This window comes from Penicillium griseofulvum, assembly GCF_001561935.1.
Source record: "Penicillium griseofulvum strain PG3 chromosome Unknown contig_84, whole genome shotgun sequence".
NCBI classification, from domain to species: Eukaryota; Fungi; Ascomycota; class Eurotiomycetes; order Eurotiales; family Aspergillaceae; genus Penicillium; species Penicillium griseofulvum.
In genome coordinates this window covers 2,416,644-2,439,818 of record NW_024467475.1, presented here as the reverse complement: position 1 = coordinate 2,439,818, position 23,175 = coordinate 2,416,644, and the positions used below count along the sequence as shown (strand labels likewise).

Below are 23,175 nucleotides of genomic sequence, written 5' to 3'. Positions count from 1 at the left end.
TGTTATGTGGACCCCCGTTCAGGGAAAAATCAAGAGGAATAGCCTATATGAAGGCAAATATTTTTTAACGCATACATAGTTCCTTCTGAGAAAGTCTCTTTCCCCGGAATACCCATCTTTATGAACTTCGTACTTCTCCTGCAGATCACCTTTGTAATGGAACGGAAGAATGATAAAGACCCCAGATTTCATTGGCGGTGCGTCAGCCCAAATTGAAATGCCTGCAGTCCCCCCCCTGAAAGGCATATACGGATATAACCGACGGTATTTTGTAGCGATGGTGCTGTTAAGGTTTCTTGGCAAGTTGTAAAATGAGCTTAGCGTTGAAGCTGATTTGCCAGTGTAAAAAGATATTCGCAAACATTTGGCAAGATGGATCACAAATGGACCATTTTCAAACTTGACCCGCATATTTCAGTTTTGACCTCGTATATGCTGACATGAGGTAGTTTAGATTGGTCAACTCATATGACACGTCTCTTCCAAGGTTTCCAAGGTTTCAGCCGCAGTTATCGGGCCGCAACCTTAAACGGTAGGAATGATTAACCATATAATCTTTTCTGTCAGTTCTTTTTAGCCATAACACTTCAAAGTTATTTCTCCGATGTATACCTGGAGTGAGAGCCTCAACTCTTGGGCTCGTGGAACGGGACTGCAAATCGATGCCCTCGGCCTTGTCACTCTCCTTGGAGCAGAGGAGATGGATCGCAGTATCGGGCAACTCGTGCCAAGCCTATACCTCAAATACCTGCCGTTATTAGGTGCTTTTGTGGTGGCTGGAAACCGATTTACCACGAAGAAACCCGGATTTGTTCTCTACAATATCTCAGCGGGAATCATGACTACCGAGCTTGCTGGCTGGTTTTCGCGATGGCTCCAGACACAGGACTTCAAACAAGTCCGGAGTATTGTCACATGGAAGGTCATGGAGCGGCCGCGCAGATGGAAAGAGTTCATCGTCGGCTTCCTGCTTGTTGGGTTGCCCGTGCACGGGATGCTCATCGCCGTGACTGTGTTAGGGGCGGATTGGTGGGGATTTGCCAATGTGATAGCCATGTCCATTTCGGTGGCAGTACGATGTATAATGGTAGCACAAAACCAGGCCGGCATCAATGCGAACATCCGGAAAGCACAAGGAGCAGCCGAAGCTTACCCAGCCAAGAGAGCCAAGTATGACGAGTCAATGAACAGACTCGAGAGACTTCGCCAGGATGGACAGGCGATGGAGGGAATCAAAATGCCCATCGAGCCTCAAGACCCATATAAAATTGCCAAGGTGCTTGTGTTGACCGAGGACTCGAAGGTCATCACTCTTGCAGTCCCCGCGTATCTGCCGAAACTCGCATTTGCAGTCAATCCCCAGCCACCAAACCCGTACGTTTATCGGGCGTGTCAATGGATAGGCTGGGCCTCTTTTGCAGTGCATGTCATAAGTATCGGAATGGCAGCTTTGTACACACAGATAATCTCCGTGGTGGTGATTCTCATTTCTACAGTCCTCACGGCCCATAGAGTTGGCTGTGAAGATTCCCGAATATGGGATTCTATTCGAAGTCACTGGGCCCATGACGATAATGAAGATCAAGAAACTAGTTGCTGGGTTAGCTCACAACTCAAGGCCACCATGTCTATTTATCCCGAGGAGTATATGGATTGGCCAGAATTGGAGGAACAGAAACAATTTACCGTGGTAGGCAATAAAAAGGAGGTCAGCCAACATTGGAGACAGACAGGCCCATCTGATTTGGAATCTACTCCCATTTCAAAAAAGAAGCCCGAAACTCGGCAGGACTTACTTGCTTGGTTAGACTTAACGACGGAGGAAGACACAGTGCTGATGGCTTGGGGTCTTATTCCACATAACCAGGAATGGAAAAATTCATATTTAGAAAAAAAGGAAATTCACCGAAGAAGGTTAATGGTGAGATCCGATGGGATGTGAAAGACGAGGTCCAAAGAATTGTGGAAATCCTTTACCGCCCTTACATAGACTTTAGAAGTTCATCAGCGTCTTATAATTAGCATGTACAACATATATATCTTGCATTGTGAGCCATTCGCTTGATATAAATCCACCATGATTGCCTCCAACCTAAATGCCAATTTTGCTATATGCAATCATCTCATCGTTGTCTGCTGCCATGCCATTTATACCGGAGGGTCAAATCTTGGAGCCTCAGAGAACGAGTGGTTAGTGGGCCTAGAATAAGCTCTTAAAATAGAAGACAGCACCTAATATATTGAGCAGGCTGATTGAGCCCTTCCAAAAGGGAGAAACACCCACATTCATTGATCATGCCAAAGCTGGATTGAAAGCTCTAGCAGAAGACTCTCATGGCTTGCTTGTGTTTTCTGGGTAAGACTATTTTTGTATCATATCCTTTTCAATATCTTCCATTGATCCATTACACAGAGGGCCTACCAAGAAGCCTAGAACTGAGCTCAGTGAAGGTCAATCTTACCTTGTAAGGCACCCAAATCCCATTGAATCAATCACCCCGAAAACTCACGTAAAGCGCAATTCAGCATCTAGCGAGAGACAACGACTACTTCCAAGATATGCCTAACATCTCCACAATTGACCCATCGAAAGTCATTGCGGAAACAAACGCCACTGATTCATATCAAAACCTATTGTTCTCTCTAATACAGTTCCGGGTATACACAGGCGTTTATCCACAGAGAGTCACAGTCGTGACGCACGAGTTCAAACGCGCTCGATTCATGCAGTGTCACTTTCCAGCTGTGGGCCTCGTGCCTATTGGCCCAGAACAAGAAGACTATACGCAAAAAGTTGCTGTGATAGGTATCAATCCACCAGCGGAAGTTACTCCACCAGAGACCTTGACTCAAGGCGAGGCTATGAATGGGATTGGCTTTGGAGAGAAGACCTTTACGGAGTCAAGCCTGATTTGGTGGGAAAAAGGGCGAGACGAGGCTGGTCACCCGAAAGGGAAAACGATGTGTTCTCCGATCTGGGACTGGAAAATGTGGTGTTGGATTTAATCCGTTATGATGGGGGTGATCATTGCAATAAGTGGTTCCCGAAGCGAGAGAGCTTGCCTTGGTCTTATACCAGACATAGTACAACCAAGAAGCATTGATTTTGATTCAGAGTAGATATCAATACCCTGATATGATAAGTGGAAGAAATCCTTGATCCTTTCCTGAAACGCCAATCCATAGTATCCTTCATATTTGATCATAATGTGCCACCGAGAGCTTAATCCGCTAGCCGGTAGCTGACCAGAGTTCCAACTCGGTGATTGTTCGTGCTGAAGCTCCTTAGTTGGACCTTCTCTGCGTTCTTAATTTCCTTGGCATCACTGTCGCCCCATTCCACAGGCACGTCTGAATCGGCGTCGGCATAGACAAGTACATTGAAGGTGCAATCGCCATCAAGGACGGGGAGGAAGGTGACAGAGGCGGTAATTTGGCGGAAGATGGCTTGGATCTCCTCTTGGATTTGCTTTTCTGTCTTCTCAATAGGTTCGGAGGGTTTTGCATCTCTTCAAGAGACAAAGATGTTGGGTTAGTGGGATGATCAAGATAACCTCACAGTGAGCAGACTCACCCGGATGCACTGTTCTCTTTGTCGCCGGCTTTCTGGGAACTCTTGCTTTTGGATTGCTTGCCGAAGATTTCGATCTATTCCATAAGATCATAATTAGTAATGGACTTAGATAAGAGTGTTGGATGCATACGTCGAATTGCCATCTCTCCACATGTTCACCGGTCTCCTTGCTCGTGATAACTACCACAAGCTTCGAGATCTTCCCTCCCTGCATCCATTCCTTCAACTGGGACATGATCTTCTTGATGTAGGCTTTGACCTGGTCGTCGGCCGAAACTGCTATGAGGTTAGGTTTGCCAACGTCGATTATGAAGAACACGGTTCACGAACCCAGCATATTGAGGCCATATTTCTTAATCCTATTTCAAATTAGCTTGCTGTGCTGTATTGAACAAAGTTGAGAGGGCATACTTACGTTGTGAAATCCTCGGGAGGATAGACTCCTCGTTGGAAGCTGAACACCCAGTGCGATTAGCCAGTGTCTCGGGTTGGATATGAGTAGCAACTTACAGGATTGAGTTAATCGAGTATTCAAACTGGGAATATTAGTACTAAAATGTCATTGAGGCATCTAAAGTGCGACTCACGAATTCGGAGACAAGCTTGGCCGATCCTGTTATCATGTAAGCCTTTGTACAGTCACAACAACTACCTAAGGGGACGATGGGTATGAACCTTTGATTGACAGCTTGTGCACCTTTGACTTTTCCTTGGTTTCGGGCATGATGATACTGTAGATAGCTGATGACTTCGGAGGTGAAAAGAAAGGTTGGGCTTTGTTTATGTCGAGTGGTCACCGCAGCAATAAGAAGTCACCGCCCGCGCGTCCGTTTTTTCTCCGCAAATCGTGACTAGATCAACTAGCACTGAAACGCTCATTGCCCCACGGATATACTTCGATCCGACGCTTGCATACAATCAGCCCCTCCTATGCCACCGCGGAATTCCCAATGCGAGGATGTCTGCAGTTAGGCCGATGGCTGAGCGCAGCGCCGAGATGCCAGGCCGCGAGCCTCCGACCACCAACTGTCTTTTCTTCATATAGGTTCGAAAGGGGGTTCTCTACCTCTACAATTTACTATGGACGTCCGAAAAACACGCACCTAAAACTGGACGTGGACCTCGAGAAGAGAATCGCCGCGATCCCAATCGAACGTTTTCGCAATTTTTGCATCGTTGCACACGTTGATCATGGCAAGAGCACACTTTCCGATCGATTACTGGAATTGACGGGTACAATTCAACCGGGCATGAACAAGCAAGTTCTGGACAAACTTGACGTCGAGCGAGAGCGAGGAATTACGGTCAAAGCGCAGACGTGTACCATGATCTACAACCATAAAGGCGAGGATTATTTGCTACATTTGGTCGATACACCTGGTCATGTGGACTTCCGTGCGGAGGTGTCGCGAAGTTATGCCAGTTGCGGCGGAGCAATCCTCTTGGTTGACGCCAGTCAGGGTGTTCAGGCGCAGACAGTCGCCAATTTCTACTTGGCCTTTGCGCAAGGCCTCGAGTTGATTCCCATTCTCAACAAGGTTGATCTCCCCTCGTCGGATCCAGAGCGGGCTCTGGAGCAGATAAGAAATACATTCGAGATCGACACAGAAAACGCGGTGATGGTCTCGGCAAAGACTGGATTGAACGTCCCGGCTGTGCTACCGAAGGTCGTGGAGAAGATCCCTGCGTAGGTTCAATCAGTGGCTTCACAAAATGCTGTTTCCTTGCTGACTGTATGCTAGACCTATCGGCGATTCCAACAAACCACTTCGTATGCTCCTCGTGGATTCCTGGTACGACTCCTACAAGGGCGTGATCCTGTTGGTCCGTGTTTTCGACGGCGAGGTGCGTGCAGGTCAGCAGCTTATATCATTTGCCACCGGCCTCAAATATTTTGTTGGTGAAGTCGGCATCATGTATCCGACCGAGACCGCGCAAAGCTGCCTCCGTGCAGGCCAAGTTGGGTACATTTACTTCAACCCTGGCATGAAGCGGAGTAAGGAGGCCAAGATTGGCGATACTTTCACAAAAGTCGGCTTTGAAAAGACCGTCGAGCCTTTGCCTGGATTCGAAGAGCCCAAATCCATGGTTTTTGTGGCTGTATACCCAGTGAATGCGGATCTCTTCGAGCACCTGGAGGACAGCATCAACCAGCTGGTTTTGAATGATCGAAGCATCACAGTACAGAAAGAGTCTTCCGAGGCTTTGGGCGCCGGTTTCCGTATGGGATTCTTGGGAACCCTTCACTGCTCTGTGTTTGAAGACCGTCTACGACAGGAGCACGGCGCCAGTATCATCATTACACCACCCTCCGTCCCAGTCAAGGTCGTTTGGAAAGGTGGTGGCGAAGAGATTATTACAAATCCCGCCAAATTTCCAGATGATGACAGTGTACGACTGAAAGTTGCCGAGGTTCAAGAGCCGTATGTCTTAGTCACTCTGACATTCCCAGAAGAGTATCTGGGAAAGGTGATTGAGCTCTGCGAGGCGAACCGCGGTGAGCAAGTAAGTATTGAATACTTTACATCGACTCAGGTAATCATGAAGTACGAACTGCCTCTGGCCCATTTGGTCGACGATTTCTTTGGAAAATTGAAAGGAGGTACCAAAGGCTATGCCAGCTTGGACTACGAAGAATCTGCATGGCGAGCCGGCAACATTGTCAGGCTACAACTCTTGGTCAACAAGGAGCCAGTGGATGCTGTAACACGAATTATGCACTCGAGCCAGGTGAACCGACAAGGCAGAATTTGGGTAACGAAGTTCAAGGAGCATGTTGACCGACAGCTTTTCGAGATCGTTATTCAGGCTGCTGTCGGTAAGAAAATTATTGCTCGTGAGACTATCAAGCCTTATCGGAAAGATGTTCTCGCGAAATTGCATGCTAGTGATGTAAGTCGGCGACGAAAGCTGCTTGAGAAGCAGAAAGAGGGTCGCAAAAGGTTGCGAGCAGTTGGAAATGTGGTGATTGAGCACAAAGCTTTCCAGGCATTCTTGTCGAAATAAGCACATTAGGAGACAAATACACTGTACAATATTATTTCTTGAGATGCCCCGAAGAACCGGAGGTGTTAATACTTTTGCGGTGTAACTGTATATCCACTCCTGGCGGTGGGAGCTCTACCGGCAGAAAAAAAGTTCATGTCAAACCCCGCCATACAACTTCTTCTTCTGCTCACTCTCAATTCACTTCATTGTATCTAAATAGCTTCACCCAAGATCTGTGGCTTTTTATTGTGGATCTTCCAACACAATACAGGAGTTAATTCTTCAACGAGCCTGGAATCTTGTTTCTAGCGGCTGAAGTCCGCCTATGCCGATCGCATCGCCTTGAGTCACCCTGCCATGCTCCGTATTTGACCACGGCCATGCAGCCTCCAGAGGGTGCACAGGTAGACCTGGGCAAGGCCCAGGTTATTGACAGCGTTCCCAAAGTTATCAAGGAATTGAAATTTGGTGTCCTGTACGCAGTTCACTCACATCTGCTTGTCACAAGCGTTTGTCGCAGACCTGATCGCTAATGAAGAACTATGTTTCCAGAACCAACGATGACATTGTCGGCCAAGCAGTAGTCGAAGTTTCTGACCGAAAGTTTTTCGACTTGGATCAGACCCGAACAGTTGTTGCGAATGGACCTCTCGATCAGCGCATGGGTATTTCGAACAAAACCGATTCTTGCGCTACATGTGGAAACAACCTCAAAGACTGCAACGGTCATTTTGGCCATGTGAGATTGGTCCTACCTTCTTTCCATGTCGGTTATTTCAAGCGCGTCATTTCGATCCTTCAGGAAATTTGCAAGGAATGTTCGAACATTCTGCTCCCCGAGGCGGAGCGTCGTTCCTTCCTTCGCGATATGCGCCGACCGGGCCTTGATAACCTACGCCGGACGCAGATCGCAAAGCGCATCAACGAACGGTGTCGGAAAACTCGTGAATGTACATACTGCGGGGCGATCAACGGTGTCGTGAAGAAGACCGGAACAAGCGCTCTGAAGATTACCCACGACAAATTCCGTGCATTCAATGTCTCGGTTTCCGTCAAAAAGCAAACCCCAATCAGCAAGGATGTCTTTGATAACTCTTTCCTCGAGGCAAGAGGCGCAAACCCAGAGGTTGAAAAACACTTCAAAAAGGCGCAGGATGACATGAACCCCCTTCGCGTTCTTAAGTTGTTCAAAAAAATGTCCGACTCTGACTGTGAATTGATTGGCATGAATCCAAAGGAGGCTCGTCCGGAGATGTTCCTATGGCAATTCATCCCAGCTCCGCCGGTTTGTATTCGACCATCAGTCGGACAAGATGGTGCGTCTACAGAAGATGACTTGACCGCCAAGCTGGGTGATATTGTGCAGAGCAATATCAATCTCAAGAATGCTCTGCTTAAGGGCGCTCCAGTCCAGACAATCATGGAGTGTTGGGACTACATGCAGCTTCAAATTGCTGTATACATCAACAGCGATGTGCCTGGGCTCAACAAAGCCGATCTTGGAAAACCAATCCGAGGCTTTGTTCAACGCTTGAAGGGAAAGCAAGGTCGTTTCCGAGGAAATCTGTCAGGAAAACGTGTCGATTTCTCTGGGCGAACTGTCATTTCACCCGATCCAAATTTGCGAGTTGATGAGGTCGCTGTTCCGGAGCTGGTGGCAAAGAACATGACTTATCCCGAACTAGTGACCAGATACAACAAGGAGAAACTGCAGCAAAGGATTTGCAATGGTAGCAACAAATGGCCCGGAGCGAACCTGATTGTCAAAAAAGGAACCGGATTCAGACAGATGTTGAAGTACAGTAATACTCAGCGGATGGCTGATCAGCTGCAGGAAGGCGATCTGGTTGAACGTCATCTCGAAGACGGCGACATTGTACTGTTCAATCGACAACCTTCCTTGCACAAACTCAGTATTCTATCTCATTTTGCCAAAATCCGACCCCATAGAACCTTCCGATTGAACGAGTGTGTCTGCAACCCTTACAACGCCGATTTCGACGGAGATGAGATGAACCTTCACGTGCCGCAGACTGAAGAAGCTCGGGCAGAAGCGATGGAGCTAATGGGTGTCAAGAATAACTTGGCCACTCCCAAAAACGGAGAGCCCATCATTTCTGCCATCCAGGATTTCATTAGTGCCGCCTACGTGTTGAGCAGCAAAGACAACTTCTACGACCGAGCCTCCTTCACGCAGATCTGTCTCTATATGCTTGGCCCTGAAACGAGATTTGACCTTCCACCACCATCAATCTTGAAGCCCCAGATGATGTGGACTGGCAAACAAGTCTTTAACATTCTTATGCACCCTAACTCAGATGATCCCGTTCTGGTTAACCTGGACGCTGCATGCCGCGAGTTCAAGATGCCCAAGGATGGTCGTCCCAAGGACTTGGATCCCAATGATGGATGGTTGGTCATCCGCAACTCGGAGGTCATGTGTGGTGTGATGGATAAGTCTACGATTGGTTCCGGAAAGAAAGACAATGTTTTCTACATTATGCTCAGAGATTTCGGCCCACCAGCGGCAGCCGAGGGCATGAACCGTCTGTCAAAACTGTCCGCCCGGTGGTTCACTAACATCGGCTTTTCAATTGGTATCGGAGATGTCTACCCTAGTGCAGGGCTTGTTCAGTCGAAAAACGATCTTGTTGAGGCAGCGTACTCACAGTGTGACGAAGTCATTGCTAAGTACAAGGCGGGCACTCTGGAGAAGTACCCTGGATGTGACGAATTGCAAACCATGGAGAACCAGATCTCTGGTATTCTCAGTAAGGTCCGTCAACAAGCTGGTGACGAGTGTATTATGCAACTGAGCAAGTACAACTCGCCCCTGATCATGGCCACTTCTGGATCCAAGGGTTCTAGTATCAACGTGTCCCAGATGGTTGCCCTTGTTGGTCAACAAATTATCGGCGGTCAGCGTGTACAGGATGGTTTCCAGGATCGTACCCTACCGCATTTCCCGAAGAATGCACGACAGCCTCCATCGAAGGGTTTCGTTCGCAACAGTTTCTTCTCAGGACTGGAGCCCCCAGAGTTCATTTTCCACGCCATGTCCGGTCGTGAAGGTCTGGTCGATACAGCTGTCAAGACCGCCGAGACTGGTTACATGTCTCGTCGTCTGATGAAGTCCCTCGAAGATTTGTCGTCGATGTACGATGATACTGTTCGTAACTCGTCTGCTGCCATCGTTCAGTTCCAGTATGGTGATGATAAGTTGGATCCCGTGGATATGGAGGGTAAAGCTAAACCCGTCCACTTCGATCGAACCTTTATTCACTCGGAATCTACTACATACAACAATGACGAGCGAAGCTTGTTGCCAAATGAAATTATGGAAGTTTGTGAACAGATGCTTTCAAAGGAACGTGCGAAGTTAAACCGCAAGGACTTGCTCGGCAATGATCTGGCGTACATGGACCGCAGTGATCATGGTATCGACCAGTTCGAGAGTGCGCGTGACTTCCTTGACTCGATTCAGGAATACGTGCAAAAGAGAGCCGACAAATTGATCTCTCGAGGTGGCGATATCGACCCGTCCGACCCACGGAGCCGTAAGGGCTTAGATCATACAGGCAAGCTGACGGATACCACACTGAGAGCTTTCATCACTGCTTGTCTGCTGAAATACAAGAGGGCCCAGGTTGAGCCTGGTCATGCTGTGGGTGCCGTTGGTGCCCAGTCTATTGGTGAGCCCGGAACGCAGATGACTCTCAAAACTTTCCATTTCGCCGGTGTCGCCGGAATGAGTATCACGCAGGGTGTACCTCGTATCAAGGAAATTATCAACGCCTCAAAGGAGATCAGTACTCCAGTCGTGGCTTGCGAATTGGTCAACAAAGAAAGCACTATCGCTGCTCGTATCGTGAAGGGACGTATTGAAAAGACCTTCCTCCATGACGTGATCCACTCCATCACGGAGGTTTGGTCCCCCGATGATGCCTACTTGAAGGTCGTTCTGAACTGGAAGACGATTGAGGATCTGGCGTTGGAGATCACGACGCCACAGATCGTTGAAGCGATCAAGTCCAACAAGCGCTTCAAGGGAGGTGATCTCAAATTCTCGTGCAAGCAAGCCTCAATCAAGGTCCACATGGATCTTGATCCGGCCAGCAAGGCATCTCTTTCTAAGACGGAGATTGCTGCCACGAGCGTGGATCCCTTCCTCCGCTTGAAGCATTTGAAGCGCATCCTTCCTAACATCCAAATCCTGGGCCACCCACGTGCCACCCGAGCTATCATTCGCACGGACGAGACCTCAACTACGAACACTTTGCTCGTGGAGGGTTACGGATTGAGGGAGTGTATGACTACAATGGGTGTGGACGGTCTCCGCACCAGGACCAACAACATTATGGAGGCGCGAGACGTTCTGGGTATTGAAGCCGCTCGAAGCACCATCGTCGTCGAAATTAGCGAAGTCATGAAGGACATGGACATTGATCCTCGTCACATGCAACTTCTGGCTGACGTGATGACTTACAAGGGTGAAGTGCTCGGTATTACGCGTTTCGGTCTAGCTAAGATGCGTGACTCTGTGCTTCAGCTTGCTTCGTTCGAGAAGACTGCGGATCACCTTTTCGATGCTGGTGGTCTCGGTCGCACCGATCTCATTGAGGGTGTATCGGAATGTATCATCATGGGCAAGACGGTGTCACTAGGTACAGGTGCTATGGAGGTTGTGCGCAAACTGAACTTCTATCAAGGCCAGATTGGCCCACGCAAGACAGTGTTTGAAGATGCTTGGACCGAACATTGTGAAGTTCCTTTGACAAGGAGACCTAAGAGGAAGGTCCGGTGAAGCTCTGACTCTGTGACTCTTGTGACACTGTGCATTAATTTCGGCGTTAAGAATTTGGCCTGGACAAGGCTTGTACATGTACTTAGGGAGACTAATTCTTCTAGCGAGTGAATTATATATTGATGGTATGAATATTTTTCTTTTCTTTTATATTGTGGATTTATTAGGGCTATAAGTGGAATATAGTACTTACTCCCCGGGGTATACCTCCACCATCCCACCTAGACCTATCACAATCCTAAAAAAGCAAAAGTTGGGGTGTGTACAGGCGTGAAGCTAATTTCCAACACGACTATAGAAAAATCCAAGGACAAGCTTCTCTTCAGGTTATATTCAAATATCTAACCTCTTACACAAAGTACAAGAAGTCCGCATTCCCCCCAACGGAATGTCTCGGATTTCAAGAGCATGCCATTGTACAAGTATCGAAATACCAAAATATTTCCGATATCACAAATATCTCTCATCATTTACGAGCAGCTGCAGCCAGCCGAAAAGAGAAACCCAAGAAATACGGGATTCAAAGGCCCTTTAGGGTTAAGAGAAATGTTCGGGGAGCTCTATATTTCCCCAAAAAAACAAAGGCATCAAATCATCCAACAGAAACCCTTGTCCGGGGTGACCAGGGAGTGCATCATCCTCCAATCAGCATCGTGAAACCCCTGAGGCAGTCATGGGTGTTAGCCTTTGGCCATCACATCGCCTCGACAGTTCTTTGTTCCCCCGTTGCCTTTTACGGCCACGCCACATCTGTAAACACTCGATAGGTTGAATGTTTCTTTGTTTCCCAACAGTGGATGCTCCTCGAGATTATTACTTTTCTATTGAATATCCGTGGGTCGCACTTAATCTTTTACATCTTCCCCTCAACTATCTCCCCGGCCTCCCCGCAAAAAACCCCCCGGATTTTTTAACACTTGGGATGAATATGGATTTTGGCAACCAAAGAGTCGCTAGGAAGCGTGAGGTCCGAACCCGAGCTCCGACAGCCTGTCAGACCTGTCGGCTGCGCAAAACTCGATGTGACAATACCAGGCCGATCTGTAGCTACTGCGCCGTGCAGGGGGTGGAGTGCAACTATCCCGAAACCTCACCACAGAATAACCAGTAAGACATCATCAAAGAAGGGAGACAAACTATGTGTTGACTTTTAATTCTTAGACTCGGGTTTGACCCTGTTAACCCGTCAAACCAAGAGGTACTCCAACGATTGAATCATATCGCCGGTTTGCTAGAGGATATCAAAACTTCCGAAGGCTCCACATCCTCCAGTCGATCACTCAGTTCACTCAAAGAAGGATTCTTTGAGTTAGCCGTGCAGAATACTAGCCCTGTGGCTGATTCATTGCCGGGGACTAATCCACCTAGCAGTAGTACTGCTAGTATCGATGATCGGGGAACCGATCACGATCCCCGAATCCTTTACATGGCTAGCTCCGGGGAGAATATGCTTCGATGGCCTATTTTCAACAAGGTCATCACCGAAGCCGAAAAGCATATTCGATCCTTTCTACTCGATTCACTGGATAGTCAACCCCGTAGTATGCAAGCACCCCGGCAGGTGGGTATCGGAAACTTTGTCGATGAGATTCCTAGACTTTGCAGGAAGTACTTCCTACTATGTCACCGAAGAAACCCGATAGTCGACCTAGACAATCTAGACCGCTATGCCAAGGAAGTCACCGTCCAGGGTCTTGGATGGGATGGCCCCTCGTGTCAAGTGGTATGTCAGCTCCTTTTTAAAAAAGTTTCTTGAACTAAATATCCCGTATAGCTGTTAGCGTGTGCTTTAGCTTCATGCACATCATCGAAATTTGTTCCACTGGCAGAGGATATGCCAGCGAATCTCGATGGACTCCAAGCACCACCCTTGTCAGACGCCAATCTCGACTTGGCTGAGACATATTTCCACGCTGCAAAGCAGAGATTTGGCTTCTTGCACACGTCTCCAACGGATATTCAATGTTTTCTTCTTGCTGGAAGCTATCACAGACATGCCATCCGTCCTCTACAAGCTTGGTTCTGTTACCAGCAGGCATCTTGCAGATTAGAAGTTCGTTTGCGGTCACTGTGTAGAGAGCGATGGACGGCTGATGACAACTACCATAACCTGGAGTCGAGACTATACTGGTCCTGTATCCAGGCAGAACAGTAAGTTTTTCTTTTTTTCTTTTCCTTTTACCGGGCTTTTTATATGATCCCCAACTAAGTATTGCCGACAGTGAGATGCAGAGCGAGCTCCCTCTGTGGAATAGTGGACTTGAAAGCATGGGCTATTCAGATCCATTCCCCAAATTTCCTAGCAGAAATTCTTCTTCATATGACCATATGGATGAAGACCAAGACTTCACAATCAGGCCAGGGCTTGAACTGGATGGGACGGAAGAAGAGAGAGGCTGGAAATTCTACATCGGATCTATCTGTAACCGTCGGACCACCAATGAAATAGTGTCTGACATGTGGCGTCAAGGGGAGAAGGGCTGGACCAAAGATATCCCCCATCTCCTAAGAAAGACATTATCAGCGGAGAATGTTGTAACATCATGGTACAAACCCCGAAGTCACTAAACATGAGGTCTCCAACTTGCTAACTCTTTTAAAACAAAGGTACCAAATCTCACTAGCTGGGATTCAGTCCACAAAAGACAACCCAGATCTGAGGTTTTTTTTCCGCGGCCGGTATCACATGGCACTGGAGAGGATCTACCGACCAGCGTTCTACCTCGCGATGCACTACAAAGGGATGCCAACCTTTATCAAAAACAACCATCAAGTATGGGTAGAAGTGTTCGACCTGGCCCAAAAAGCCATTGACAACTGTGTCATCCTGATCCCAAGCTACTGGTATCAATTCCGACACGAGTGGATCTGGAACGTGGTGCGTGCCAGCTTCGCCTGTGCTGTGCATATCCTTGGGGCTGTCTTGTATCAAGTTGAGGCATCAAGGGATCCTGGTACGTGGCAGGTACGTATACCGCCAAATTGGGCTGCTTTGGTGAGGTTGTCGATTCGAACACTGAAGCATTGGTCGGCGGAGTCTACTGATCTAGAACTTATGGGATCAATTCTTGAGAGGATGTATCAGGGTACTTGTCGATTTGCTAATGTGCGCCCTGATATTCATCTGATTTAATGGAAATATGTGATATTGGTATATAGGGGTGAAGGCGCACATTTATGATATGTTTTGATTTCAATTATATTTAATTTAACCTCTATTAAACATCTATTAAACAAAACATCTGTATAACATCAAATCAACATATCAACATATCAACATATCAACATTGAAATTCCATATACTCCGAGAATCCGCCCCACTAGAACTTTTTCCTCCCTTTCGACCTTCGACCTTCCACCTTTTCCAACCTCAACTCTCTCACAATGGAAGAATATAAACCCCCAGCTCTTCCTTCTCCCTTCAATAATACTACACCACCACCAATTCTCCTCACCCAAGGTGCCGAAGCCCATCTCTACAAAACAACCTCCCTCAACCCCTCCATCCCCGCCGCCCTCAAGATCCGCCCATCAAAACCCTACCGCCACCCAATTCTCGACCGTCGACTCACCCGCCAACGGATAACTTCAGAAGCGCGATGCCTGGCAAAACTTATACGGGAGGGCGTGAGCGTTCCAGCCCTACTAGCCCTGGATTGGGAGGGCCACGGCGGCGAAGAAGGCGGGTGGGGCGGCGCCTGGCTAATGATGGAGTGGATTGATGGGCCTGTGATCCGAGTAATTCTCGAGCAGTGGGAAGCATGGATGAAACAGAATGCAGGATCTCTGGATCAATCGCAGATCGAAAACGAAGAGACGCGCGTGCGCGGCTTACTGAGGAAAATGGGCGCTGCCATCGGTATCCTGCACAAGGCTGGTGTTGTGCACGGAGACTTGACGACGAGTAATCTCATGCTGCGACCGTTTGCAGATGCAAGTGCTGCTGTTGATGGCACTGGCTCGCCCTCTATGGAGGGAGATGTTGTGCTGATTGATTTCGGTCTTGCGTCGCAGAGTAATCAGGATGAGGACCGGGCGGTGGATTTGTATGTGCTGGAGCGGGCGATTGGGAGCACGCATCCGCGCTCGGAACCTATGTTCGAGGAGTTGATTACGGGCTACCGGGGTAGTTACAAGGGGGCTGTTTCTGCGCTGAAGAGGCTTGAGGATGTGCGCTTAAGAGGGCGGAAGAGGAGCATGCTTGGTTAACCCAGTCATTGATTTTGGGGCAAACTCCCCCACCAGCTATGATCGATTTAAAGCAAAAAAGAAACGCCACGCTTTGTCACGACAGATATCCTTATTGATGACGCTAAGAAAAAAAAGAGTATTCATGACCGGTCCTTGAGACACGTGCCAACATCAGCCGACGCGAAATACCCCTTGTTCTCGACTACTCCGCGATCCTTGACGACCGCCGTGTACTTAACCACCCATTGCGGCTCTATATCTCCCTGGATGCCATCGTTGGCCTCGGGAGACGAAGCCAAGATCCCCGCACCACTCTTCTCCGCAGGACCTAGCAGTTCCCGTGTTGTGCCGACAGGAAGAATATCATGGCAATCGTTATGGGTGAGGAGTTGAATCTGCTCTTGTTTCGCATAGAGAATCAAATGTTTAGGGACGACACAGCAGTCCTTAAGGTTGATCTGATCGACCGAGGGCTTAACCTTCGTATGCGGTAGGAAACGGGCTAAGCGTTCGCTGCCGAACTCAGCGACGCCCAGCTGGGCAATCACACCCTGCTCGTGCAGCGATTCCAGCACCTGCCATGTCTGCACCATGCTGTCGAAGTCGTCCGGTTCCCCGTTCATCTCGTTATCTTCTTCTTCGCTGTCGTCATCTGCATCGAACAGGATTCCCGGGAACGAGACAATCAGTAGATCAATAGACTTGATGTGTAGCTCCTTCAATACCAGATCAATTGCCTCCCTGGTGTGCGCGCACCGCCTTGATACCGGGATTCCCGGTAGGTAGAATAATTTCACTGTGATATCGTATTGGTCGCGCTCTTCTGACAGGCCGGGGTGTGAAAAGTCGATCGCGGGGATATAGAGGGAATCTTCGGTCTGTAGTGTCCATGAGGGATGCGACACAGTTTGGCCATTTGTAGTGCCGTTGGTCTGTGACGTTTCGATTTGCTGGGAGGCAAGGAAGTTCGATCGGAGCGAGTTGATTAGTTCAACGTTTGATTTCTGCGTCAGAGGCTGTCGAATGACGGATTGACGCCCGGCTTGCATAATATTCCTGTAAGGGTTGAGTGACTTTGATCTGCGCATGGAATGACACCACTTACGAACTGGATAGAATCAACTTCATGATGGAAATATAATAAGATCTTAAAATTCCTTAAGAGAGATATGGATAAGATCTAAGGAAGAAAAAGAAAGTTGAATGTCGCAATTTCACCCCGCGGCCCCTCCTCAGCCTCCGCCTGACAAATCCAACGTTCCTCCGGATTCCTCCAGGGGGAATATTTTTTTATTCAATCCTCATCAACTGTCGGATCCCAATCTGTAGGAGAATATTCTCCTGTATCAAGCAACTTCATATCCTCAGCCGCCAATTCAAAGTCAAAGACATCGGCATTCTCCCGAATGCGCTTCGGCGTGGTTGACTTGGGCAGAGGCACAAATCCCTAACAGACTATTAGCACCCGGATTACTATATTTACTTTCACTAATCGGTTTCGCTTACCATCTGCAAACTCCATCGAATCATTACCTGCGCCGGCGTCTTCCCATACTTCTTCCCAATAGACAACAACACAGACTCCGTCAACCGACTCCCATGCGCAAGGGGCGAGTACGCCTCAACAACAATCTTTCTCTTTTGCAGCCACTCCACGATATCCGAGTGATCCAACCATGGATGCAGCTCATACTGACCAACATCGATCTGACCACCCCCACCACCCTGGATATAATCCTCCAGTTCTTCGAGATGGTGGATACCGTAATTGGATACACCGATGGATTTCACTTTCCCTGCTTTCTGGGCCTCGACTAGCGCATCCCAGGACCCCAGGCGGGCTTTCTTGCCGCCGTAGGGAGCATGAATTAGAATACTGTCCGGTACAGTTAGATTGTATCCAATGCTGTTGGGGATGTAGCTCACAGGTCAAAGTATTCCTGTGCTGCTTCTCGTAGACTGGAATTGATAGCTCGCTTGGTAGACTCATAGCCCATTGATTCCGGCGGGATCTTGGTTGTAAAGAAGATCTCCGATCTATCCAGTCCAGAATTCAGAATTGCCTTTCCGCAGGGCTTCTCGTTGCGATACATGATCGCCGAGTCGACCTGGTGTGTCTTGTTTAGTGTGGTCTTGCGATCCTCCTGGGGGTCATACATGGCGGAATCCAACGTTTAGGGCTTCAAGAGTAACCTTCTCGGTCGCGGATGAGGGGCTGATAGTGGTTAGGGATTGAAAGACAGGGTTTGATCCAGACGTACATCATATACACCTATTTCTCGTGTAGTGTCAGCTTTGCACTCTGCTTTTGAAACTGATATGGGGTAACTGACCCCATATCCCAGGACTGGGATCTCATGTCCTGACTGCAGTCGATACTTTGACTGGAGAGTAAGATTTGCCATTGTTGAATTGTATTCGATATGTTTGAGGTGAGAAGAAACAATTCAATGTTGGAGCGATGAGATCATAGTGGGGGTTGCGATGTCGGGCCGAGCTCTATAAAACGTCGAGTTTGCTATATTTACAACGATTGTTCGCAAATCTGAACAAAGAGAGATGGAATGTGATTACTTACATATGAGATTAATCGAGTAGAGAGAGTAGAGAGAGAAAAGGATTGATTCTCTATCTGCAAGTAAGAACTAGCTAATACTAGCTGGAAACATTGAAAGCCTCACAAAGAACCGACAAGCAGATAGCCTTCTCCAACAGAAATTAAGCCTTATCAAAAGGAACAAGTCTCACCCATACCTCCACGTCTTGTTATTTTGCGAGTCGACGCCCTAGATATCACAATGCGCTAGCCAGTCCGTGCACTGGCCCGCGAGTCTCGAGCGTCCGAGAGAAAGGACCCTATTTGGCCGGAGTAGGGACGGCCAGGATCTGGAAGGCAGAGGTAGTCTGAATAACGGCAGGCTTGACACCAGAGAACTTACAGTTGGCCTTAGCATTCATGATGAAGATAGGGTACTTGCATCCTGCATCAGCAGAGCAAGCCTCAAGGCACTCATCGAAGGTCTTGGTGGTGAACTGCTTGTATTGAGAGAAGTGTGTCTTCTTGCTGCAGTGAAGCTTGTAGCTGTGGCCTCCACGCTGAACAGTTGTACCATCCAGCGAGTTGCACACTGCGGCACCACTCTCGAGGATCTCAACTCTCCTGTTGCTCCCTTCCAAGGAGGCGTTGCAAGTTTCAACTTGGCCCTCCAATTCCTGAACCTGCTCGGTGCAGGCGGACTGCTCGGGATCAAGAGGGTCGGCAATCACAGGGTCGACACCAAGGGGATCCTATTCGACCCACTGCATGAAAAGACCTCCAGTGTAAGGTCCTGCTGGCTCTCCGGAGGTGCTAAGCTGGCACTTTCGGCTGTTGTAAGCCCAGGTGCTTCCGAGGCACCCTTCAGTGTTCTGGCAGATGGTAGCACAGTCCTGGTGGCTGTTCACCTCGGTGTGAATAGCACCCGCTGCGCCTTTGGTGTCGCAGTTGTACTTCACATAAACAGATCTACGGAGATCTTCGTAATGTAACCCTTATTTCTCGAGTGACTTTTCACATTCTCAATTTTCACACTATCTTTTGCTTGAAGATATATGTTGTAGTTGATTTAGTTGATTTAGTTAATCTCAGCTATATATTATCTACAGTGTAAGTAAACAGTTCTCTAAAGCAAAATTATATTTGTCTTCAGATCGGGGATCTCAGCTAGGAGGTGCAAGGGGCAAGGGGTCCACATGTAGGAAATTCTATACATCTATTATGTACAACATATGTATCTGTCTTAAACTATGTTAAGCACTTCTCGGTGAGCGATTTTTTGTTTAGTAACATAATTGGACAAATATTTCAATACTACTACTGGGCTACATTAGTGGTAAGTTAATCACACTTTTTAGCTGCAAGTGAAGGATGGTGCATAATATGTTTGGCCTATTGATCTCCACCAATATCGAGGTTACTGCAAATGGAGGCATAGTAGCAACTTGATTTTAGTATACCTAGGTGTATTAGAGAGTGTGCCATATTAGGTGTGTATGTTACTAAGTCTAATGGTACACTTAATATTAGTTGTAGAATAATGTTAGGAAATAGTAAGAAGAATAATAGAGCTGTGTGAAATTGTATAAAAGCAAGGTAAATAGTAAGATGCACATGTAGGGATGAAGAAGCGTTGATTTAGAGTGGCGGTATAGAGGCTTTCGCATCGACATCGTCCATGTACCATGCCAGATCACCTGCTCCACCCTGATCACGCACACTTTCACCGTTACCTAGGAATCGGAATCGGTTCTTAGAGCGATACTCAATATTGAAGTGCTCCCCTCCAATACTTTCAAGACAATCTTTGAAGTGCAGCAGTGTGCCTGGATATAGCCCGGTGACATGACCTGTACGTCGTCCATTCTTATACCAACTCTTACACTTATCCGCCCAGACCATGCGCTTGAGGAACTCCTGACAGTAAACATTGTAGTCATCCATGGCTTCCCTTCTAACGTCAATTGATCTGCGTAAAACATGTTAGTCAAGCGCTGACGGGACGAAGACCATATGACTCACTTGATATCCTCTGCAGCAATCTTCTTGGCCCAGCGAAGAATGTAATCGGATGTCCAAGAGACTTCTCGAAGAAACGAGCCATGGGAAACAGGACAATTGGGTCCGTTGAAGGTAAAATAGTTCGGCATTGTATCCACTTGGACCCCAAAGAAAGCCTCGGGGGTGACTTTCCATCGCTCTTCCAATGTAGCTCCATGGCGACCCAGCATCTTCCAAGGCGGAATGAAGTTCGAATTAAACCCTGTGGCACAGACTATCAAGTCAAATTGTTGCTCATCACCTGTGACCGTTTTGATACCCAGTTCTGTGATACACTCAATAGGATCGAAAGTGATAGTTGCATTATCGTTGGCAAAAGCCTGCAAATACCCATTTCCTGGTGTCAAGCGACGACAGCCAGGACTGAACTCGAGAGAAAGCATTCTTGACACAAGTTCTGGGTCGGAGTATCCTTTCATTTGTTCCGCCATCTGTTGGCGGGAAACCTTTTCCAACTCCACTTGCATCGGGTGATCTTTATACATTCCATAAAAGAACCCATTGACACTTTACTCAGATTTTTCTTAGTTCTGGCTACTTCTTGATTGGTGGAAGGTTGAACTTGCCTGGCTTCTATCTCTTTTCGGTACCTGAAATGAGCCTCGGTATTTTCCGCCCACCCTGTTCGCTCCTCTTCTGTGTAGGCGAAATTATTCCCATCTCTTGTCTTGTTTGCACAAAAGTTGGCAGAAAGCCAGGTCGGGTTTCGCACAAAGTTGACAAGCTGGGCGACCTTCGGCTGCATTGCAGCTACGCATTGAATTCCGGAGGAACCATTGCCAATTACTGCAACACGTTTGTTTGACCAGTCATAGGTGTTATCCCTAATTATAACTCGTTAACGATGTTTGAAAGTTCACGACGTTTAGCTTACCAGGTCGAAGTGTGAAACAACTTGCCCTTGAAACTGGATAGGCCCTCGATGTCAGGCCAGTTGGTTTGGCTAGTCAGAAAATTAACATTAACGAGAACCAATGTAGATGTTACGGATTCTCACTTCAAAACCCCGGACGCATTGACCAGAATATCAGCTTCGTCATGTATGATTGTACCAGCGTGATCCAACACCACTTTCCATTTTCCCAACTCATCATCCCAGACGGTCTCGATAGCTCGGGTATTAAACTGAATGTCTTTGTCCAGATTCCATTTCCTTGTTGCTCGTAGAACGTATTCATGGATCTCTTGACCAGGTACATAGAAATGGGACCAGTTTGGATTGGGCTCGAATGGAAACGTGTATGCATCTAATGTTGTCAATTTTAGTTGCCAAAGAGGCACCGGAGGAGCTTACGGGCCGGAATGTCACTGGATACGTCAGGTAAGCCAGTCCATGTTCATGAGATGTACAGACTCACCAAGCGACACCAGGATATGTGTTTTCAAACCACGTTCCGCCGACCTGAGGATTCTTTTCGTAGATTTTGAATTCAACAAAATCGCCGAGTTTCAACTCATGGTAAATCTTGTGAGCAAGTGTCAGACCCGAGCAGCCTCCGCCGATGCAGATTATTCTTAGTCTCCGTAGCACAAGAGCAGGTTGGTCGGTACAAGGAATCCAGTTCGGAGGGGTCTCGCCATTAGCAACGCGGTTAGCAGGCGTTTGGAGAGAGTCAGAACCATTTTGCAACCCATTGGTAGTGGGTAGATGAGACATATTGGGGGATTTGGCTGAGGCAGCGAACTGTCGGTTCATGGGTGAGTTCCTCTTATAATCCTACGATAGCTGCAGAAACTATGATAGAATGGATGGAATTTAGTAAAAGCTGGGGGCATACGGAGTTGATTAAGTCTCTTTTTTTTTAGGGGAAATGGGAAATGGCTTAGGTCTTACTCCATCACCATGAGATTATAGTGTCAAGTATAAAGAAGTCAGCAAATCTTCTGACTAGGGAACATATTTCCGCGCCCGTCTAGGCAAAATCCGTCGGGCTCCTCAGAATTCCCGCCGCTAGTAACGCCCTAGGGCCTTCCAGATCCTGTCATACGCTACCCTCCCTGCTAACCGACCCTCCTTACCGGTTTTCTCCACGATCTGCATCTCTGTCAATTGATATGATAGGTTGCACGGCACATAGCGTCGCGTATCAAATCATATTTTAAGCCAGGTGCATAATTACATGCAGCAAATATACGTTGTAGTGATTCGCTACGAAGTACATGTGCTACAGAGAAAGTCAAGTAATAATGATTTGTTGCATTTCTTCCGCTCTCTCTAGTTATATATTGTGAGAGTCTCCGTATCATTTGCAAAAAAAAAGTTGTTCCAATCTATAGCGTAATCTGTTGGCACTTCCAAACAATCCACTGCGTCAAGAGAAAAGGAATCCACAAGCGTAAGGAATCTCAGTGTAACAATATATTGGTATAATATACTCGTGGATAGCGTAATGCCTATAATTTGGTACAGACAGAGCACATAATAGACTTACCTTTCACTGCCTGGGAGTAGGAATCGATCAGCGCCTACAATTTCAGTTAGCGTGCAACTGCAGATGGTTCGATACAAAGAGGCTATACCTCTTAAAATAGCGTTTGACTATATAGTCAACTCGCAGGACGGCCACAGAAATGTGAAGAGGTCCCACAGGAACCTCGTAGTCTCCTGGGGGCTGAAGCTCTCAATTCTCTCGAGCACATCGGGGTTGTTCTGAGCTGGCTACGCTGGTGCAGCAAATGAAAGCTTGGACAGTGTAGACCGTATTAGCAAAAGACCTCGAAGAAGTTGGAAAGAGTTCTAGGAAGACTCACTGCTAAAGCAAATGGAAATTTAATGATGAAATTGATGTTGATTTCAGTGGGTTTGGTGTCTGGGGAGTTTACAGAATCAAAATCATACTCTACGCAAGGTAGGTGGTGCACGTGAACTTGGCAGGTACGGATATTCCTAAATAGGAAGGAAGGCACATGACTAGCAAGTGGGATACTATTCAACTTCAACCTCTCCCAGTCTTCGTCAATAACTAACTCCTTAGTTGTTATCATATTTTTTGAACCCCCCCCCCCCTCTCTGGCATTCTG

At 47.6% G+C, this 23,175-nt stretch overlaps 7 protein-coding genes across 7 annotated transcripts; 3 read left to right on the top strand and 4 right to left on the bottom strand.

Moving 5' to 3' along the window:
- Window positions 1-604: 604 nt before the first annotated feature.
- On the top strand, window positions 605-3,006 carry PGRI_054380 (DUF218 domain protein; the record flags this gene model as incomplete). The annotated part of the gene is made up of 4 exons (XM_040793151.1): window positions 605-1,374; window positions 2,249-2,356; window positions 2,414-2,465; window positions 2,527-3,006. The coding sequence occupies 4 exons, from the start codon at window positions 605-607 to the stop codon at window positions 3,004-3,006; spliced, it is 1,410 nt and encodes a 469-aa protein (XP_040645118.1).
- Window positions 3,007-3,223: 217 nt separating this feature from the next.
- On the bottom strand, window positions 3,224-4,298 carry PGRI_054370 (spindle checkpoint protein MAD2; the record flags this gene model as incomplete). The annotated part of the gene is made up of 8 exons (XM_040793150.1): window positions 3,224-3,509; window positions 3,575-3,648; window positions 3,705-3,850; window positions 3,905-3,933; window positions 3,990-4,028; window positions 4,085-4,110; window positions 4,162-4,187; window positions 4,250-4,298. 8 exons carry the CDS (start codon window positions 4,296-4,298, stop codon window positions 3,224-3,226), a joined length of 675 nt encoding a protein of 224 aa, XP_040645117.1.
- A 226-nt stretch (window positions 4,299-4,524) lies between these two features.
- Window positions 4,525-11,366, top strand: PGRI_054360 (DNA-directed RNA polymerase III core subunit RPO31; the record flags this gene model as incomplete). The annotated part of the gene is made up of 4 exons (XM_040793149.1): window positions 4,525-5,261; window positions 5,317-6,466; window positions 6,949-7,037; window positions 7,115-11,366. The coding sequence occupies 4 exons, from the start codon at window positions 4,525-4,527 to the stop codon at window positions 11,364-11,366; spliced, it is 6,228 nt and encodes a 2,075-aa protein (XP_040645116.1).
- A 922-nt stretch (window positions 11,367-12,288) lies between these two features.
- bud32 (serine/threonine protein kinase BUD32) lies at window positions 12,289-15,575 on the top strand (the record flags this gene model as incomplete). Its single annotated transcript, XM_040793148.1, has 6 exons — window positions 12,289-12,473; window positions 12,528-13,089; window positions 13,141-13,517; window positions 13,589-13,912; window positions 13,974-14,331; window positions 14,691-15,575. The coding sequence occupies 6 exons, from the start codon at window positions 12,289-12,291 to the stop codon at window positions 15,573-15,575; spliced, it is 2,691 nt and encodes an 896-aa protein (XP_040645115.1).
- Window positions 15,576-15,697: 122 nt separating this feature from the next.
- PGRI_054340 (putative gamma-cysteine synthetase regulatory subunit) lies at window positions 15,698-16,685 on the bottom strand (the record flags this gene model as incomplete). The annotated part of the gene is made up of 2 exons (XM_040793147.1): window positions 15,698-16,613; window positions 16,663-16,685. The coding sequence occupies 2 exons, from the start codon at window positions 16,683-16,685 to the stop codon at window positions 15,698-15,700; spliced, it is 939 nt and encodes a 312-aa protein (XP_040645114.1).
- Window positions 16,686-16,851: 166 nt separating this feature from the next.
- PGRI_054330 (aldo/keto reductase family protein) lies at window positions 16,852-17,962 on the bottom strand (the record flags this gene model as incomplete). The annotated part of the gene is made up of 6 exons (XM_040793146.1): window positions 16,852-17,004; window positions 17,064-17,433; window positions 17,484-17,665; window positions 17,715-17,772; window positions 17,819-17,829; window positions 17,891-17,962. 6 exons carry the CDS (start codon window positions 17,960-17,962, stop codon window positions 16,852-16,854), a joined length of 846 nt encoding a protein of 281 aa, XP_040645113.1.
- Window positions 17,963-18,413: 451 nt separating this feature from the next.
- On the bottom strand, window positions 18,414-21,811 carry PGRI_054320 (flavin-containing monooxygenase; the record flags this gene model as incomplete). Its single annotated transcript, XM_040793145.1, has 9 exons — window positions 18,414-18,845; window positions 19,813-19,919; window positions 19,977-20,062; window positions 20,116-20,661; window positions 20,745-20,978; window positions 21,029-21,097; window positions 21,152-21,401; window positions 21,449-21,462; window positions 21,513-21,811. The coding sequence occupies 9 exons, from the start codon at window positions 21,809-21,811 to the stop codon at window positions 18,414-18,416; spliced, it is 2,037 nt and encodes a 678-aa protein (XP_040645112.1).
- Window positions 21,812-23,175: the final 1,364 nt, after the last annotated feature.